We start from the raw sequence: 15,294 nt of genomic DNA, 5'->3' as shown, positions 1-15,294 counted from the left end.
TGCTAGCTTTCCTGTTTAGTTAGCTAAGGAGGGAATAAAAACTGTATTCAAAGCATTTGCTAAATAAACCTGCACAGGGTGAATTGTGCAAGACAGGTAGGCCTGTGAGTCATGCTTTGGCCAGGTCCATTAAAATCAGGGACATTTAAGTCACATTTATGATCTAATGATCTTAATATTTCTGGTCTAAGAATGTTGAAGGAAACTTAATTCATGATCAGGTACTCAAACCTAATTTTGAAACTTTCCCTATTGATGGGTCAGTGCTGTCCTCTAAGGCAGAGTTCCCCAAAATTTTTGGCTTTGCGGAGTGGCGGGGAGAGGGGATGGATCTGTGTGAGTGGCAGGCAAGCATGTGTGCGCAGCACCATTTGTGTGAGTGTCAGGCATGTGTGCCCATCGCTCATGCAAATGCAGCATGCATGCACTTGCTTGCACATGGCTCACGCGAGTGGGATGCGCACATGCACGTTTGCCCACCATTTCTGCAGCTCGGTTCCAAAAGGCTTAAGGTCCAATAGTGGGCTGCAGCCAAGGGGTTGGGGACTCCTGCTCTCAGGCTATGCAAGGACAATGCAGTAGGAGACAGATGTTCTCAAAAAGATGTCTTACATTTAAAACAAATGCAATATACTATGTTTCCCCGAAAGTAAAGCCTACCCCCAAAATAAGGCCTAATTTAATTTTGGGGGGATGGGCCTAATATAAGTCCTACCCCAAAATTAAGCCCTAGTTTTGGGGCAAGGCACACATAAAATCCAAATAGGCCTGGGGTGGGGGTGTGGATTGGCCCCACGTGCCCCACACCCACTTATCTGGCAGCCAGGCCTCTCCTCACAAGCCCACTTCTTCTAGGCGTCTTCTGCAGCCAGGCCTGCATTTCTCAGACACAGGCCTTTCTGGAAGGCCTGTGCAGCCATGAATTGAGCTATGAATTCAATCCATAGCTCGATTCTGCAAGACCTCTGCAGCCGAGCAGCGAGCTATGGATTGAATCCATAGCTCGGTACTCGGCTGCACAGCCTTCCAGAAAGGCCTGAGTGTAAAATGCAGACCTGAATGCAACTGCAGAATGAAGCTGCTCCTTCAGCCCCAGAAGAAGTGGACCAGCTGGGTGGGGCTTTTGGTGCCGCAGGTAAGACATTCCTCCCCAAATAAGAAATGGTGTCTCTTTTGGAGGAAAAAAAAAAGACCAGGTCTTGTTTTGGGGGAAACAGGGTATATGTCATGTGCACTTACAATTGTCTTTCCCTTCCAACTCTGGATGGTTGCATGGCTTTATTATCCATTCATCTTTGAGTTGGCAGAACATTAGATTGGTTTAAAATTTGTTACTGCTGCTGTTGCTCTCTCTCTCCTGCCTTCACTGCAGCTGTTCCTAGTCATCTCCAGCCCCTTGAACTCATCCCAAGATAATAGATCAGAAAGCCAAATAAATTTTATACATCTTGAGCCTGCCCTTGGATGGTGATGGAATAAGGGGGAAAATACCATTTAAAAACTGGGCTTTTGGAATCCAGCAACCATTATAGTTTTCCAAAATGATCTATCTCTAACTTGGTCTTTCAGGTCTTCTAACATTGCCTTAGTAAATGAATTGATCCACCTTGCTGCTGATTGTCTTCTTCTCTTTCCTTTTACTTTTCCAACTTTAGAATCTTTTTCTAGAGAGCTATGTGAATTTAAGATTGCCTCAGTAATGGGTTGGAGAGGGGCATAATAAAGCATGACAACAGCCATAAACGGAGCAATATAACAACAACAGTTTGAACATAAATTAATTTTCAGGTTTAGAAAAAAAATGAATCTGTTCAACAGACTTTCATCAATTAAGCATAAAAAAATAAAGATCTAGTCTGCAGAGTAATTGGTGCATGCATTTTTTTTCTGAAACTGAAATCTGCTCCCCTGACCAATGATGTTTAGTCAAGATATGGAAACTACTGTATGCACTTTCTAAAAAAGTAAATGTTTTGATTTGAGAAATTATACACAGTTTTAATTGTGGAGGTCTTAATGCTCTTTAAGCTTGGTGGTTTGTTTGTAGATGTTTCATTACTCAACTAAGTAACTTCCTTAGTGCAAGTGTGTATGACTTTGCTTCCTGCTTACATACAATGGCAAATTAGAAATGCAAGCCTATTGAAAAAACAATCTGCAGTAGCCAAGTGCTCCATTACCAAAATAACAACTTAACCTCCCATAAGAGAGCTACGTAAGAACATTATTAAGATGAACACAAATATATTGCAGCCACCCAGAACACCAGAAAAAGGAAACTCATTGCCTATACATCTCTCAACTAAATAGATGTCCAACCTAAGTGCCTGACCACTGAAACATCTACAGCACAGCCAACCCAAGCTATGAAAAGGATAATACTCCCATTCATCAAAAACATCTCAGAAATAATGACCACACATCATTACTGTAGCATGCAAACATTGTGAAGCCCCTCCGAAAGCCCAAACATGGAGATGGATGGTATGTAAATGTAATAATGAGAGACCAAACCGGCCTGCAAGAAAGACCAAGAAGAACAGGAAAGAGACATGGCAAGACAAATATTACATGGCCAGTACCTAAAAAAGTAGGAGCCAAAGCAGATAGTTACAAGACTTGATTAAGAGCAGGAAAATTGAAGGAAGAAATAGAGGGTTAACTCCAACTGCACAAGACCAAACCTTAAGAAGAAATGTATACATTGCCAGAACTGAGAAGACAGAAAAGACAGAAAATGCCACCTTTGCAAAGTATCTGAAGAAACAGAGGACTACCTAGTGAGCTGCTGCAAAAAGAGTGTCCATACTGACTACAAGCAATGGTATGACAAAGTGGCAACATGGAAGTTCTGCAAGAAGCACAATTCGATACAAACAAGAACTGGTAGGATCATAAAATAGACAAAATAATAGAAAATGAAGAAGCTAATGGAAATTTAGAATCAAACAGACAAGCACCTGCGACATAACACTACAGACTTAACAATTGTTGGTAAGAAAGACAAAAAAGTCTGGACATAGCAATACCCAGAGACAGCAGAATAGAAGAGAAAGAACTGGAGATGATAGCAACATACGAAGGCCTGCAAACAGAAATAGAATGATTGTGACAAGAGAAACTAAGTTAGTACTAATAATAATAGTGCAATCACTTTGGTGCAATCACAAAACATCTGGAGCATCTCTTGAACCCCATTGGCACTGACAAAATCGCCAACAATTGCAAAAAGCAGCTTTCCTTGGAACAGCTTGCATGCTGCAAAGATATTTTTAATACCAACAAAGAACATCTGCCTATTCCAAGTCCTTGGGAAGGACTTGATAGGTAATAAAAAATGCCAAATTCAGTCTAAACATCTGGCTGATTGTGCAATAAGCCATACCAAAATAAGTAAAACAAAAGACTCAGTAGTTCAAGAAGAAAAAATAAAAAATATCTACAATATACTGTGTAAGGACTGTAACAACCACTATGTAGGTCCAACAGGCAGAAGGCTAGCAGATCACATCCATGAACACCAACTACCAGTCAGAAGACATGATGAAAACTCCTTAATCTCACAACTATGGAGAAACTCAACCATAGTTTCAACTGTAAAAATGCAAGAATTTTAGATCACGTTAAATCCAAAGATGCTAGGGAATTCCTAGAAGTTTGACATTCAGACAAGTCAGCTATCAATTGACACATAGAAATAAACCATAGTGACACCCAGTTCAAAAATGGCAATTAAAAAATTAAGAGGTAAACAAAAAGACCAGAATACTTCCTCTCTAGCAGCCAATACCCAGATAGGCAGGGATTGACACCAGGGAAACAGAAAACAAAAACAAATCAAGGAACTAGCAAGGAAAAAACAATCCCCACTAACACTGGCAAGCCAAGCTACTGTATATAAAGAGGAAGCAAAGCTCACACTCATTAATACAAGTGTGAGTCCTTGACTTACAACCACAACTGAGCCCAAAATTTGTCATGCTAAGCAAGACAGTTAAGTGAATTTTATGACCTTTCTTGCCCCAGTTGTTAAGTGAATTACTGCAGCTGTTAAGTTAGCAATGTGGTTGTTAAATTAAACTGGCTTCCCCATTGACTTTGATTGTCAGAAGGTTGCAAAGGTGATTGTATGACCCTGGGATACAGCAACCGTCATAAACACGTGTCACTAAGCATCTGAATTTTGATCACATGACTATGGGGAATGCTGCGATGATTGTAAGTGTGAAATGTGGTCATAAGTTACTTTTTTCAATGCCGTTATAACTTTGAATGGTTGTAAGTTGAGGACTACCTGAACTGATGAAGTTACCGAGTAGGGTAATGAAACATCTGCAAGTAAATAATCAAGGACTCCACAGTTCAACTCTTGAGATACACATATTCTCTTCTGTTGGAGTTTGTGTCTTTCATTCTCAGTTTTACGTACAGTAAATCCATTTATTTATATATGCAGCTAGTGGAAATTTATTTTTATTTAATTCCATTTATATCCCGCCCTTCTCCGAAGACTCAGGGAATATTTGCATTTGTGCCTAATTTATTATTGATTCTTTGCATTCATATACAGCAATGTGGATTTCTCATTTTAGGCCACTGTCTGGAAAAACAGGTAACTCTTGCGAGCATCTTCAATCTAGCAAAAATGTAGGCGTAACGTGGAAAGAAACATAACTGAGACTATCAGTCAGTATCATACATATTAATATCATACATATTAATCATACCTTCATAGTCTTTCAAACAAACAGTTGTATATCGAATGAAGATTCATTGTTCTCCTGCAAAGGCGCACTAGCTGTTATTTGCCATATGTTTGATTTCATGATGTGCCGATTACAAAAGGTAATCTGGGTTTGTAAATGTGCTAAATGTCATATACTTTAGCACAAATACAAGATTAAGCGATCCAAATGGGAATGTGCATCACTGCCTGTATTGTAAAAACCATAGAGTACGCGTGTCATTTTTTTACGCTGGGTCATTATAGATTTTCAGGCTGATTTCAGATTCTCTAATTCATCACAGGATGAATAACTTTCATTATAGACTTGGATGGAGGAATACTTGACTGGTGGAGGAGGTGGCTTGAAAGACGGAGGTTTATTCATACTACAATGAAAATAATCCTGTTTAAAATGTGCAGCAAATGAACATACACAATAAGCAATCAGAATAGTTAGATAGAATTAAGAAGTGAAACATAATTAGGCATAAAAATACGTCCACCCTGCCATTAATTTACATTGAAGCAGGGACCTAATATACCTTCTCAATGAAAAGTGAACCATTAAAATCAGTAATATTATTAAGATATTTGTATTTCTTTTTGTTCCTTTGAGTAATACCAAATCAAAGTTTAAATAAAGTGACCAGGATCATTTGTGGTAATGACATCCAAGGTAAACCGAGAATAAAGTCTTATAGTAATAATATGTTCAGTTGCCCTGACATACATATTTTTAAAATATTATAGATATGCCATTCTTTAAACATGAGAATGTAGCTTAATATCAATTATATTTCAATAATGTTTACTCTCATACTGATAGTTAATATTATATGGATCTTATTGTGTGTTATTTATTTAAATGACTATAAGGTATAAAGCAGAGACATCACCCTGTCAACAAAAGTGCGTATATCAAGGCTATGGTCTTCCCAGTTGCAATGTATGGCTGTGAAAGTTGGACCATAAGAAAGGCTGAGCACCAAAGAATTGAGGCCTTTGAACTATGGTGCTGGAGAAGACTCCTGCGAGTCCCTTGGACTGCAAGGCGATCAAACCGGTCAGTCCTAGAGGAGATCAACCCTGACTGCTCTTTAGAAGGCCAGATCCTGAAGCTAAAACTCAAATGCTTTGGCCACCTAATGAGAAGGAAGGACTCACTGAAAAAGAGCCTAATGCTGGGAAAGATTGAGGGCAAGAGAAGAATGGGACGACAGAGAATGAGGTGGCTGGATGGAGTCACTGAAGCAGTAGGCGTGAGCTTAAATGGACTCCAGAAGATGGTAGAGGACAGGAAGGCCTGGAGGAACGTTGTCCATAGGGTCGTGATGGGTCGGACACGACTTCGCAGCTAACAACAACAACAACAACAACAAGGTATGTAGGTTTTTTTAGTGGGCAATTACTGCCATATTTTGTTGTCATAGTAACTGTTATAACTTATTAATAACTTTTCTAAAAATACAAAAAACCTGTTGATTTACTTCATTCTTTCTTTAAAAAGAAATCTTTTTGCAATTAATCTCACTGGTTTGTATAGGAGTAAATTCACAATGATGCACAAAATGAATTAAAGTAGTGATACAGTGTACTTACATTTCTCTTTGAAGCTGACACCATTTTCTAATCCCACAAATGATTAAGCACGTGCAGAAGAGAAGCAGAATTGACACAACTATTGGCCATGGAAATGTACTGTGTTTTGGAACCATTGTGGAACCTGGAAATGGTACAGTGCCAAAATTATTATAACAAAAACCATAAGCAAGCTTTGAACAGTTATTCTTTCTACATTTCTAAATTATGAGTGTTTTTTTATTTGTTTTTGACTATCACATCCAAACAAATTATCCAAAGCAGTTGATTATAGAGGAGTCAACATCAGACAGGATCCAGAAGCCATCTTAGTGGCAGATACTGTGAGGCAGACTCTGGGTGTTGGGAGAGATGGCAGGATGCCATGCAACCTGCCTTGTGCTCACTGTGCTGCTTGCAGTCTTTAAGAACCGAGGGGAAGTTTTAAACTAATGCCTTATCCTGGTACTGTTAATATCCAGCTTACCAGCATAACACATGATCTACTTTCCAATTAGCTATCCTATTGCACTTCATATGTCTTACAATAACATATTGTGGCTTATGCGATTTCAATGGTAGGAGACCTGATATTAAAAAAAAACCACTTTTATTTGCAGTTTTGCAACACTGTGTGGCACTGGATGGCATTTATAGGGGCAAGAATTATATTATATTCATTTCCATTTGCAATTTAAGCAACAGTAGGACTAAAATACTGACACAAGATGAATTAGAAACAAAGAGGCACTTAGAATTTGCTCTCATTCTAAAATGAGCATAAATCTATACAGGTAGTCCTTGTTTAGCAACCACAATCAAACAACTTTTTCAATAAGTAAAGCAGTCACAAGTGAAATCATGACTGCGCTTATGATCTTGCTTCACCTTTCCTTGGCTTTAGAGACCTGCGAATCACATAAATGTGAGGACTGGTCACAAAGTTGCCTTTTCATCACCATTATAACTGTGAATGGTTGTTAAATGACACAGTTGCTAAATAAGGACTATTTGTTATTTGGGCAGCTTTTGAAATAATTTCTGGAAGTATAGCCCATCTATCTTCCCCCCTTTTTAGGGACTGAGTCAATGGCTTAGATTGAAAACACTTTCGAAGCATGAAAGTGTCTAAGCTGTACATTGCTATATAGCAGTATATAGCCTGACATCTTGCAATGATCCTAGCAAGGATTAACACATCAGCTTCCCCGGCAACTGTAAATTCTCTCAGTAATTCTGCTCAGAATATGGGCAACCACATCTGCAGCTTTTCATTCTTTAGTGGCAGGTACAGGTAGGGTAATATATGCCAGGGCTCCTGTGAAACAAATCTTTTCAGTCTTGATTATGACTGGGAAATTGTGGGGAAATTGATTAATGTACAGTACGTCCCTTCCCTCAGCTCCCTCCCCTCAGAGTAGTCTTGCCAAAACCAGGTGCAGCAACCATTTTACCCTCCTCCTCCTTTACAACTGAAGCAATAATTTACCAGTATCAAGGCCATTCTTTATAGTATATGAATTGGCAGGACTCTTCATTGTGGTTACTTCAATCACTCTTCCGATGGGCAGATTTCCTTAAAAAAGGATAAGCATATATTCTTTATGATTTTAGCCAGTTTACCAGTATTGTTATAGCAGTAATGATTACCATACATCTGGCTGATTGTGCAGCCAGGCATAATAGAAGATGAGCTATTACAGTTGGTTGCACAGTCAGCGAGTGTCTAGACTGAATTTGACATTTTTATCCACCTGTCGAGTCTTTCCTAAGGACCTAGGATAGGCAGTTTGTTGTTCGTTGTTACATGTACTGTTGCAGGATGCAAGCTGTTCCAAGTAAAAGCTGCCTTTTGCAATTGAGCGATGATGCTTTTGTCAATGCTGATGGTGTTTTGCTTGTTTCTGCCACAACTGTTCTACTTCGATGTGCAGATCTTTATATTTTGTGATTTTTCACCACTTTGTTCTTTTCTATTTTGCTGCCTCCAATTCCAATTCCACTATCCAAACTATTTTGTCTTTCTTATTGACAATCCTTTAGTCTGGGGTGTTATGTAGCAGGTGCTTGTCTGTTGAATTCTAAAGTACCAGAACATGTTATTTTTCTGTTTTATTGCAATATTCCACTAGCCAATTATTTTCTTTGTTAAGTAGAGTCTGTCAACATTACTGCATGGATGACCAGCATGATTTATTGTCATTATTTTTCTGATCTTCATATTTAGGTCTTTTAATTCTGCTTTAGTCCAGTCCACTATTCCAGCTGTGTATCTAACGACTGAAATTGCTCAGGTATTAATTGCCTTAATGGTATTTCCTCCACTGAATTTGGGCTTTAAGATCTTCTTAATTCTCATGATATATTCTCTTGTGATTCTTTCTCTTGACTTCAATGTGCTTGATGTTGTCACCTTGAAAGATGCCCACATATTTGTAGCAATCGTCTTCATTCAGATTCTTGATATTATTGCTTAAGGATCTTGATATGTTGAGTTTTCACTATTTCCCCCTATTATTGATAAGGGTGCGATATTTGTCAAGTTCAAACTCCATTGCAATATCCCAGGGGTCTTCAAACTTGGCCCTTTTATGACTTGTGGACTTCAACTCCCAGAATTCCTCAGCCAGGGACACTGGGATTTGAAGTCCACAAGTCATAAAATGGCCAAGATTGAAGACCCCTGGGGTATCCTGACTGTATCTTCAGACAGTGTTGAGCAGCTGATGGTGTTTTCCTATACAGCTTCAGCTCGTCCATATAAAGGAGGTATGATAGCTATAGCCTGAATTGTTCACTATTGTTGACAGAGGAATCAGTGCAATGACAAACCAAATTAATTGCTCCTGCTCAGTTAATTTCTTTCTTGCTGTTGTTTACATATATCTGATATTACAACATTGGCATCTTTTAATAATACTTAGCCTTCCCAACTCAAGCAAGATGGATTAGGTGTAGCAGCATTGTGGCATTTTTGTGTCTCAATATATTATTGATCATTCATGAAATAGGTTGCGTGACTTTGCACAGATAGATCTGATTCTCCCTCCCTCCCTCTCTCTCATTGATTCTTCTAAATTATCTATCCTGACTTAAGGAACCTAATTTTACATATAATTACAATGTAGATAATATTTCCTAATTTATAAAGTTATGTAAAATTATGTTAATACTTTCATAGCGTCCACTTATGTTGTGATGGCATGGAGTTCTCATGGAAATGAGTCACAGTGGCACCATTTTGGTGGGTTGTTACCCTGGAATTCTTCAGCCCTTTGTCAAGATAATGACATTAGATCATGACAATTTAACCAGAGTGATATTGATTAGAAAGGATATTTACACCTTAGATTTTAATTAAAGATAACCTGAAATAAATTAAGATGACCCCTGCTGAAACACAAATGTGAGAAGCAGAGGGGGAAAAAATACTTTGAGTTGTAGTAATTACATTTGGGCTGTAAAATCCAGTGACCATTAGATGGCAGCAAAGAAACAGAACATTCTGCAGTACCTTTTTGTTGTGGTATAAAGCTTGTCTGGATTTTACCCAGGTCTAGTAGTTGTACTAAAGAACTAGTTAACAACTGCATAGTTGTTAATTGGTGTCTGCAACTTCACATCATCAGCTGTACATATAAAAACATCATCCAGATTTATACATATCACAGACTTCCTTATAGAGAAGTCCCTTAACTAACCTTATCCAATTTAATTCTCCTAAAATTAAAGAACCGTTAGCCTTCGATGGAACATTAACTTTTCAGCATTTCAGCAGGATTTTTTCTTTTGTTTTAGGAAATGCCAGACACTGAACCTGGGATATTTTGCATGGTAACCCATGGTATTTTCAGTAAAACCTTCAACAATGATTGTAGTTTTTCAGCAGACACATAGTAGTGTAATAATTTGGAATAATTTGCATGTGTGCAGATGCTAGAATAAATGAAACTTCTTAGTTTTTGTTAAATTCTTTTTTCTGTAATGAAATATATTTTATTTTTATTCCAAACTCTCAGGTATCTTTTGCTTTCTTGATTTCCAGGGCTTACAGAGGATAAGAAATGTACACAATTTACAGTATCCACATTGAGCCTTATACACCTCCAAAGTAAAATAATTAGCTATCCTCTAAACATGGAACTTCTACTTTTTGCTCCAGGAGAAAATGGTACTAATGTAATTCCTTTACACTAACACAAGTTGGATAGTGCAGTGGTAAGAATAGGATCCCCGTCAGAAATTCAAACAAGAACCTCGAACTACATCTTACAAGTTTTAAGATTCAGAAATATACGTCAAAAGCAGTTTGAAAATGAGTAATAAACATTGCTTCGCTTGATTCTATTTGTGTGTGTGTTATGCGTGTGAAAACAAAGTGATTTGCCACAGGAAATATCTTTTCACAGCTTATAAATCAAGGAAGCCTCTCCAACCTAAACAAGCAGCAGCACTTTAAAGATGCTCCACATGGGAAAATCATATTACGAGGACTGTAATTGTGGGCAGCAGGCATGAAGTGTTAGGTCACTGCTTATACTATTCTCAATAAGAACTTTTCTTAGCAGCAATAAAAATCAGATTATCTAAGGAAGTAGAGCTGTATGCCATGGTCGGTGAAGATTTAGTACTGGGAAGAAAAAGCAGTTTCGTCTCTAGGCTTCCCTGATGCTCTGATGAACCAAGGAATGACAACTCTCATTATTATTATTCTTGTTGATGATGATACATATCAAGAACCAACTTTCTTTAAACTGACTTTGTTTCTTGATTATAGATTGGATAGCCCAGCTGTACTAGACTCCAATATGTAATTTAGCATTAGTATTAGGTTCTTCCATGCTATGTAGCGTATCAGGCAGCCCAATAGGTAATCCAGGTTCAAAAACTATATTAATTTTAGAAACAAACAAACTGCTTTGATAATATAATGTGAGATCAGGTATAGGCACGCCATCAGTTTAACAGCGATATTGAGCCCTGTTATTTATTGCAAATGTTGCCTTTCTGCTTCAAGTAAATTACATTCCAAGTAAATCCCCTTGAAGTACATTCTTGTTCTTAATCCAATATCTTGATATTTAACAATATTGCTATGTACATATGTTTTATTATTGATGCTAAAGAATCCATTGAATGGGAATTTTAGGTACAATATCATAGCCAGTTGGTGTAGTAATTAAGGCACTTGGCTAGAAACCAAGAGATCATGAGTTCTAGTCCTGCCTTAGGCATGGAAACTTTGGTCGAGACACAATGACAGGCTTGGGTAACAGCCAGTTGGTCAGCTCCTGTTGCAATCAATGGATCAGTACTTGGCTGATCCCCCCAAAAAGTGAACCCTTCATTTGTAGGAAATATATAAAGGGAACCTGTAAAGAAATAAATCTAATACTCCACATTATTTGAAAAGATTTTCCTAATAAGAATAACTTTCCTATATAAAGTGGCTATTTCTACTTTTTTTATGTACCTAGGATTTGAAATAAATATGGTTCTGCTTTTCCCACGTTGAATACAAATAATTTAAAAAGTGTTTATAACTTACTTTGTGGTATTGTAGACTCACTTTGAGGTACTGTGGACTCACTGAAGAACTCTGTAATAGGATCATTTTGCAGGGTTTGGGTAGATTCTGTAGAAGATACATTGTCTTTAAATTCCTTGTTCATTGTGAAGATTTAGGCTTTGTTAGCCAGATGATACTAGCAAAGGTAAAACTAAAATGTAGACTTCCTTTGGATAATACAAATTCCACATTATAAATGAAATTCTAAAGGAACAAATCTAACAGTTCATATTTTCTGGAAAGATTTCCCTGATAGTAATAACTATTTCTGCATATGGCTAAGCCATAATTATTCCTTTGATTTAAAATAAGTATGGTACTATCTTCCCCATACTGAATACAAATAGAAAGTGTTATAACTTACTTTGTGGTACTGTGGAATCATGGAGCAACCCAGTAGTAGTAGTACTTTGCAGGGTTTGGGTAGAATGCAAGATTTCTGTAGAAAACAAATTGACTTTAAATACCCTCTTTTGTGAATATTCAAGGTTTTGTTGGCTACTGCCATTAGGAGGAGCAAAACTAAAATGCAGACTTCATATTCAGTACTATAAAGAAAATACAAGAGCCAACTTCACATTATTCAGAAAGGCTCGCCTAATAACTCTCACATATAGCAATAGCAATACCACTTAGACTTATATACCACTTCATAGTGCTTTATAGCACTTTCTTAGTGGTTTACAGAGTCAGCACATTGCCCCCAACAATCTCAGTCCTTATTTTACTGACATCAGAAGGATGGAAGGCTGAGTCAAACTCGAGGTGGGGCGGAGCAAGGATCAAACTGCCGGCAGTCAGTAGAATTAACCTGCAATTCTGCACTCTAACCACGGCAACACCACAGCTCTTAGTGTGGTGAAAGTACATATGAAAGTATATAAAGCTATTTTTTTAAAAATAAAATCTTTGATAAGTCAGTCACAATTATTGAAATCTATTATGTTTCTACTTTCCACGCCAAATACAAATAATTTAGGAAGCGTTCATCACTTACTTTGTGGTACAGTGGAATCAGTAAATAACTTTGTAGTAGTATCACTTTGCAAGGTTTTAGTAGAATGCAAGTGTTCTGTAGAAGACAAAATGTCTTTAAATTTCTCATTTAATGCTTTGTTAGCATACCAGAAGATGGTATGAAATTATATAAAGCTATTTTTTCTACTTCTTGATAAAGCTTGATATGCTTAATTGGATTTGAAGTCTACAGTATATGGTTCTCATCAAATCCAATCCATATATGTAACATTCTGCCCATGCGGGATCAGAAAAATATGATTAATAAATCTAAACCAGTTAAAAATAATAAGACTCTATGCATTTTATTTTAATATTCACCGTTAAAAATATATTTTGAATCTTACTGATGTCCTTTATCAGGAGGGTTAATTAAAATCCTTTAAAAAGGTTAATTAAGATCCTTTAAAAATACAGATAGGGAGGAGATTGTTTAGAAACTTTTTCTCCTTTATTCACTATATTAAATCCCATTGTTATGATATGTAGTGATTGCCCTACAAGAAGGTTCGAGCCAACGTAAGCAAATGTTCAGCAAACATACTATATAACTATACTCCAACTGGACCATGACAGTTCTTAATATAATTTCACATGTACACAATGGCTCAATTGCAACCCTGCCTCCAGCCTTGCAAGAGATTCTCCTCTCCTCTCCTCTCCTCTCCTCTCCTCTCCTCTCCTCTCCTCCCTTCCCCTCCCCTCCCCTCCCCTCTCCTCCCTACCCATCTTACTCCATCCCACTCCACACAGCTATTAGAAATATGAGGAAAAATGAGAAAGAAGTGGTGCTTGCTAAATCTGTGACTTGCCTGGAAGGAGGGGGAAAAAAGACTACAAAAATGAAACAAGTTATACTTCCTTTTGAAACCTTGAAAGGTGTAATGTCCCGTTGCCTGGAGGCGGTTCGGGTCTGGATGGGGAGGAACAGACTTCAACTCAACCCTGACAAGACTGAGTGGCTGTACATTCCATCATCCCGGGACATTCAAAATGTTCCATCTCTTTCTATGGGGGGTGAGCTCTTACCCCCCGTGGATAGGGCTCGCAACTTGGGAGTCCTCCTAGATTCACGGCTTACTCTGGAAGATCATATAGTGGCTGTGACTAGGGGGGCTTTCGCCCAGGTTCGCCTGGTGCGCCAGTTGCGACCCTATCTGGACCGGGATGCCCTGTGTACGGTCACTCATGCACTCGTGACCTCTCGCCTTGACTACTGTAATGGTCTCTACATGGGGCTTCCCTTGAAGACCACTCGGAGGCTCCAACTGGTACAGAATGCAGCCGCGAGAGTTGTCTTGGGAGTTTCCCGGTACTCCCATGTTACACCTTTGCTCTGCGAGCTGCATTGGCTACCAGTTGTCTTCCGGGTGAGGTTCAAGGTCTTGGTCATGATCTTTAAGTCCTTACATGGCATGGGTCCGGGTTACCTCAGGGACCACCTGCTGCCGGCGTCAACTTCCCTCCGCCCAGTACGTGCCCACAGAGAGGGCCTCCTCAGGGTGCCTCCGGTCAGGGAATGCCGACTGGTGGCCCCCAGGGGGAGGGCCTTCTCTGTGGGCGCTCCGGCATTATGGAACCAACTGCTGGTGGAGCTCCGGATGGCATCAGACCTCCGAACCTTCCGTTGCGGCCTGAAGACCCACTTATTTGAATTAGCTGGTCTGGCCTGATGGGGGATTATGGGTTTTTAAATTGGTGTTTTTAGTAATGTATTATTGTTTTTAACTGGGCACTGGTTTAATTTCTTTTTAACTTTTGTATCGTTATTTATATATGCCCTGTGAACCGCCCTGAGTCCCTAGGGAGAAGGGCGGTATAGAAATCAAATAAAACTAAACTAAACTAACTAAAACTTGATGCAACCATTAATTATTGCATTTTTATTGCTGATTTATTAAAAAATGTATAAGGATACAAAATTACTTTAGAAGTACTATATTTAGAAATGTGAAAGGATTATAAAAACAACAGGTATAGTTTCTTTCTTTCTTTCTTTCTTTCTTTCTTTCTTTCTTTCTTTCTTTCTTTCTTTCTTTCTTTCTTTCTTTCTTTCCTTCCTTCCTTCCTTCCTTCCTTCTTTCTTTCTTTGCCTAGAAATACTGTGCTGGCTACATGGTAATATAAAAATGGAAGAAGAAGCATAGTGATTGTTGTACCTGCCTTCTCTTATATGCAAGTCCTGGAGAAGAGGACCTAGGTGAGATAAGTGTTTGTCCCACAGAGTCCAGCAATATAAGGATTGCTCCTTTTTTATGCACTTTTAAGAGCTTTCACCATAAACAGCAAAGGGCTAGATACTTTTCCCTGAAGCAATAAAACTAACAATAAATGAATAAATGACCTGTAGAAGTTTTGAGACTACAAGATTCACATGTGACTGAATGTTAATTGTGGATGTATG

The 15,294-nt window shown here is 38.3% G+C and overlaps 1 protein-coding gene across 1 annotated transcript in view; it reads right to left on the bottom strand.

The window, feature by feature from the left end:
• Positions 1-4,541: 4,541 nt before the first annotated feature.
• Positions 4,542-15,294, bottom strand: part of CD96 (CD96 molecule) — a 31,252-nt gene continuing 20,499 nt past the window's right edge. The window contains exons 10-15 of the mRNA XM_083361416.1: positions 12,871-12,945; positions 12,238-12,312; positions 11,853-11,939; positions 7,794-7,880; positions 6,326-6,449; positions 4,542-5,112 (exon numbers count right to left, since the gene is read on the bottom strand). Coding sequence (XP_083217542.1) covers positions 4,995-5,112; positions 6,326-6,449; positions 7,794-7,880; positions 11,853-11,939; positions 12,238-12,312; positions 12,871-12,945 — 566 coding nt within the window. The 3' untranslated portion in view covers positions 4,542-4,994. The remainder of the gene's footprint in view (positions 5,113-6,325; positions 6,450-7,793; positions 7,881-11,852; positions 11,940-12,237; positions 12,313-12,870; positions 12,946-15,294) is intronic.

This window comes from Vipera ursinii (assembly GCF_947247035.1).
Source record: "Vipera ursinii genome assembly, chromosome: 4".
Taxonomy (NCBI): domain Eukaryota; kingdom Metazoa; phylum Chordata; class Lepidosauria; order Squamata; family Viperidae; genus Vipera; species Vipera ursinii.
The sequence above is the reverse complement of the archived record's forward strand: the minus strand, read 5'-3'. Positions and strand labels throughout refer to the sequence as shown.